Source organism: Pteropus vampyrus, unplaced genomic scaffold (assembly GCF_000151845.1).
Source record: "Pteropus vampyrus isolate Shadow unplaced genomic scaffold, Pvam_2.0 Scaffold245, whole genome shotgun sequence".
NCBI classification, from domain to species: domain Eukaryota; kingdom Metazoa; phylum Chordata; class Mammalia; order Chiroptera; family Pteropodidae; genus Pteropus; species Pteropus vampyrus.
Window position 1 is genome coordinate 853,981 of NW_011889026.1, and position 5,114 is coordinate 859,094.

The following is a 5,114-nucleotide window of genomic DNA, read 5'->3' on the forward strand; positions in this document are numbered from 1 at the left end:
GGCCAGGTGCTGTCGGTCATGTACCGATTCCGCACGAAGAGCCGGGAGTGGCTGCTGATCCGCACCAGCAGCTTCACCTTCCAGAACCCCTACTCAGACGAGATCGAGTACGTCATCTGCACCAACACCAACGTCAAGTACGTGCGTGCCCTGGGGACCCCTGCTCCCCGCCGCTGGGGAGTCTGCAGGGCCTGAGGCAGGCGGGGGGCGGGGCGGGGCCCCCTCCTCGTGGCCTCGTGGTGACCGCTCAGCACGGTTGGTTTCAGAGGCCCTGGTGCCCAGAGCGTGGAGGCCGCAGAGCAGAGCTGGGCTCCTGGTGGCTCCCGGCTGAGGCAGCTGCTGGCACCAGGTCCCCGTCCTGCGGAGCCGGAACGAGCAGCCCCAGGGCCTGGGGCGGGGGCTGGGCGTGCAGGGACACGCGATCTCTGTGCCGCGCGCTCGTCCAGGCGCTCCTCCGGGTCTGAGGCTGCACACGGCCGCGCCCCACAGCGTCAGCACACGCCTGGGCAGCTCTGTGGCCTCCCGAGGAGCCGGTGAGCTGGGGACCCATGCGAACCTTCTCCCGCTCGTTCGTGAGACTGCCCGTCTCTGCCCGCTCCTGTCCGCCTGCACTGTGGCCCCCAGCAGTGACGAAGCCGCTCCCCACAGGGCCTCGGGGGTGCTCCTTGCTTGCTGGAGCCAGGTGCCGAGTGGCGGCCATAGGGGAAAAGGCAGCAGTGAGGGGGACAGTGCCAGCCGGGGTCTGCGTAGCCTCGGAGCCGAGTGTCCCCGGGCTCATGCCTCCTGTGTCCGCTGCCCCGTGGGAGCCGGGCAAGCTCTTCTCGCTCAGAGCCCTGGGCTCCGTCCTGGAGTTCTCCGCCAGGAAGCCAGCGCTCTAAGCGGATCCTGGCCCCCCACCTTCCGTCCACCCGTCTGCCTCGCCGCCTCCCCAACACCTGTGCTCCTAATCCCACTGTCTCCGCGTGACTGCGGTGCCTGCTGTCCGTGGACGAGGCAGAAGCCCCGTCCCAGACCTCCTGTCGCTGAAGCCACTCCTGGACTAAAGGGAGGTTTTCGCTGCGGTCAGCAGAGGGCAGTGACGGCCGTGGACGCCAGCCGCCGGCCCTTTGAGTCTGGCTAACCCCTGTAGCCAGCAGCCGGTCGGCAGAGGGCCACCGACGCTCTGTGCTTGGGGAGAGCTGGCACCCAGTCGCGGCCACCGCACGGGCCCTTCCGCAGAGCAGTGGCAGTGGTCAGCGTTTGTGGGAAGCTGCGAGGACAAGGCCTTTTTTCTTCCATGCTGCCCTGTTAGCCTAGTGCGGGAAGATGGGGTGACCCCCGAAGACGGGCCCCAGCTTCACGTGCAGCCACGTGCGCACGTCGCTCTCGTGGTGGTGGGTGGCGGCCCGGCCTGACGGGCATCGTGGCGTGCTGACGTTGGCCCCACACGGGCACCATGCTGCCCCGGAGGGGGTGGCCTGGACCTCCCTCTGCTTGCCGGGGCCGGGCCCTCTTCCCGGGCCTCCGTGACCTCGGCTGCCGCGTGCGTGTCCATACAACCCCACAGCCCAGTCATGCCGGCGCCTGTCAGTCTGTGGAGCACCCCCGCGCATCCAGCGGTGGCCAGTCCTGGGCGGCAGCTGGCAGGGTGCTGGGCAGAGGGGGTAGAAAAGCAGAGCTGAGGGCCATGGGAGGGGCCGAAACCCCCGGTCACCCAGCCCCAGCCTGGACTCGTCCTGGTCCCACCCCATGTACCTGCAGCAGGCGGCCTTGTGGGACCTGGGGCCCTCCTCCCGTCCGGGCCCCGTGAGGCTTTTGCCGGGACTTGGGTGAGTGCTTGTCCTGCTCCTGGCCTTCTGTCCGGCGCCTGTCGAGCCACCCCATGTGGCCCCGGTCCTCCCCCTGTAACAGACACACTGTCTCTGGTCCCCGGGCAAAGCAGCTCCAAACCCCTGCGTCCTGACTCCTCTGCAGTGGGCACGCGGACGGGGCTCAGTCGGGGCGGGTGTCACCAGCCTCGCCCCGGTCACTGAGCTTCCCGAGCCCCTGACGGCTGCGAGCCGGATCCTGGCCACCCCGGTGCCATCGCACTGGTGCTGAGTGCCCGCTCGCAGCTGCGTGCCCACCTCCCAGGCTGAGTAAGGCCTCTGTCCAGGGAGTGTCCGCGTAATGGACGGTGTCCACCCAGCATCCTGACCTCCCTGATGCGGGAGGCCACCCGGACGGGAGGGACAGGAAGCCGGGCCGGACGCGTCTGGTTTGTCATCGTCAGCGCTCGGCCTCCGGCTCATGGGGGGCGGCACGTGGCTGCGGCGAGAGGCTGGTTCCCTCGCGGCTTTTCCCTCCGTAGAATTTGCAAGCGCAGCGAGGTTTATTTTAGTTCTCTGGCTGTGAAATGTCCGAGAAAGCTTCTTAGGCCTCTTCCCAGGGCGGGCGGCCACTGGTCAGCACTTCTTGCACGTGCGCTCAGCTCTGGACGGAAATGGGGCTGTGGGCGGACGTGCTGGTGTCGGATGGGGTGAGCGCAGTGTCTGGGGTTTGCAGCCAAGCCTGAGACTCGTTTTCTACGGGACGGAGCTTTGTCTCCCGTAGGTGGGCGAGCAGGCTCCGTCCTGATGCCTCTGGCCCCCACCATGCCTTCCTGCAAATTAGAAGCTCCTCGTTTTAACGTGGGGCGAAGCCACGTAAATCTGCCGGCTTGGGTTGAACGTTTGCTCAGCATTAAACCCAGCTGCCTTACTGAACTCAGTCTTAATTTTTTTGCTCTTTTAATGTCTTTCTACCCTGTATAAAACGAAGTCATAAGTCAAATCTTATTTCCCATGCATTGGCATTCTAATACGGGGTTTAGAATCTTGATTTGGAGCATGAAAAAAAAAATAAATTAAAATTGAGAACGGTTTAAAGACCTGTCAGGTGCAGCCCATGGTGCCTCGGGGCCCAGGGCAGGTCGGGCGCAGCCTCGTGCCCATCACCTTCGATCCTGTGACTGTGGCTTGTTCTGCAGGCAGCTCCAACAGCAGCAGGCAGAGCTGGAGGTTCACCAGAGAGATGGGCTGTCGTCATACGACTTGTCACAGGTGACTTTCTGCCGCACGCCGTCCCGGGTGGAGGGTCCCCCACGCGGCAGTCTGTGCCTCCGTCCAGCCCTTAGCTTGAGCCCCGCAGCCCGCATCCGCCCACAGGTGCAGACCTGTGTACACGCCGTGGCCAGGCGGCTTCGAGAATGTCACACGGCCATGTGTGCGCCCCGGCACTGGCCAGCTCAGACGCCAGCAGACGCAGTCCGAGCTCAGTCAGCCGCCCAGCTGTTTCTCCTGCGTCCTGTCCGGGTCCCTCCTTCCTACCTGGCCTTGTCTCTCCCCATGTCACCTGTACCCTCTACCTCCTCCTCCCCCCTCCCCCCCGTCTCTTCCCTCTGCTCCTGGCTGCGTAGAGAAACCGCTGTATGTTGGCGTGCGGTCTCCTTAGTTAAACTTCACGTCCACCTTTTCTGCTATTTAGAGTAAATGGATTATTTTTATTTCTCTTTGACCTTGTTGTTCTTTCTGTGACCTACAGTTGACGCCCCACCGGTCTCTTCTTGGCCTTCGTATATAGAAAAGCTTGCCACCCCCCACACCCATTCAGCCTGGAACCCCGGCAGTTCCCGAGGGAGGGCTTCGATGACAGGGACCGGGTGGCTGCTGCAGGCGTATGCTCTGTGCCTCACACATGTGGTGCTGTTGTGTTTCGATGTGCAAACAGGTTCCTGTCCCCAACCTGCCAGCTGGTGTGCACGAGTCTGGGAAGTCTGTGGAGAAGGCAGATGCGATCTTTTCGCAGGAGAGGGACCCCCGGTTTGCTGAGATGTTTGCAGGCATCAGTGCATGTGAGTGTCTGGGCGCACGGCGCTGAGGGTGAGCATGGGGTGAGCGTGAGGGGTACGTAGTTGCTGTCAGGCCATCTAGAGACAGCCACCCGTGGGGACAGGGCCATGGAGGCGGAGTCTTCAGAGACTGCTTCAGGACATCAGAGAGCACCAGACCCGGAGGCTGAGCGTCCTGCCTGCCCTGGGCGTGGCCCCTCCCAGACCCCAGGGCCTCTGACATCGCACCTTCAAGTTGGAGGCTTTGGAATAAATGAGCTGTGTTCACCCATGGAGCAGTTCAGTTTTATTAGGCCGAAAGCACGTTCCCATAAAAACAATCTCAATGTAATCTCCGACGCAGAGAGGACTACATTTTAAAATGAAAACGTGCATTAAAAACGAAAACTTTGAATCATCTGCGCTGCCACCACCCGGATATAATCACTTTTAAAAAGTACGTCCCATCTGTCTCTTTCTAAACACAAGTGCTTTTCACACGCAAAACCGAGCTCGCACGGCTGGGCGGCTTGCTTTTCGCGCGTGACCGTTGGTTGTAAACACATTTCCAGATCGGTGCGCTAACTCCAGTTACCGCCGGTGTCGCGTTCCGTCGGCGGCCGCTCCACAGCTCGCCCTGACCCCCGTGTGGTGGGCAGCCCTGTCTCCACAGCGCAGTCCTCAGTGGAGGCGCCCCTGGAGCCCACGGGCGTCGCTGCCTCCCGCTCCCTCCCCGGTCACCCCTAGAGCGACGCGTCCTCATCGGTTCCAAAGCTCAGACGAGAGGTGCCGTCTTCACGCGGTCGGGGGCTGGCAGAAACAGCCGCCTCGCCCGTGGGGAGCGTGGAAGCTGGAGGAAGGGAACCGCAGGGGCGTCCTGCCAGCCTCATCGCCACGCTGGGGCCAGCGTGGGCGGAGGGCGGGCAGCGAGGCCTCGGGCAGCGGGAGGAGAGCAGGCCTCAGAGCCGTGATGCCACCGTGTGCGGTGGGAGACCACAGCCATCCCCGCTTGGCTGCGGGCTGAATCTAAGACCTGGAGGAGGGCGCCGGGGCTGCCGCCCACAGAGGGCAGTCGGTGTCCAGCTGCCGACAGAAGCTCCTGTCGTGAGGTCCCGGCCTTCCAGATGTGCTGCCCACTGGCGTCGCTACGACCTCGGCTTGTGTGGAGTCACGTAGCTTCATCCCGCAAGAGAAAGAAGCCATGGCACGTCTCGGAGCTTTCCCTTCTCAGACGAGGCCGAAGTGGCCGACCAGGTTCCCCCAGCATTTCTGGGCGATCCGCTTGAAG

At 63.4% G+C, this 5,114-nt stretch overlaps 1 protein-coding gene across 9 annotated transcripts in view; it reads left to right on the forward strand.

Annotated features, from left to right (window-relative positions):
* The window catches only part of ARNT2 (aryl hydrocarbon receptor nuclear translocator 2), a 74,759-nt gene that overhangs the window by 7,322 nt on the left and 62,323 nt on the right, over nucleotides 1-5,114 (forward strand). For 8 of the 9 annotated variants that reach the window (XM_023520069.1, XM_023520071.1, XM_023520074.1 and 5 more), the window contains 2 exons: nucleotides 2,987-3,059; nucleotides 3,727-3,850. In XM_023520069.1, the coding sequence (XP_023375837.1) occupies nucleotides 2,987-3,059; nucleotides 3,727-3,850 (197 nt within the window). Of the gene's footprint in view, nucleotides 1-6; nucleotides 138-2,986; nucleotides 3,060-3,726; nucleotides 3,851-5,114 lie in introns of all 9 variants that reach the window. The other variant, XM_023520070.1, reaches the window with a different exon arrangement.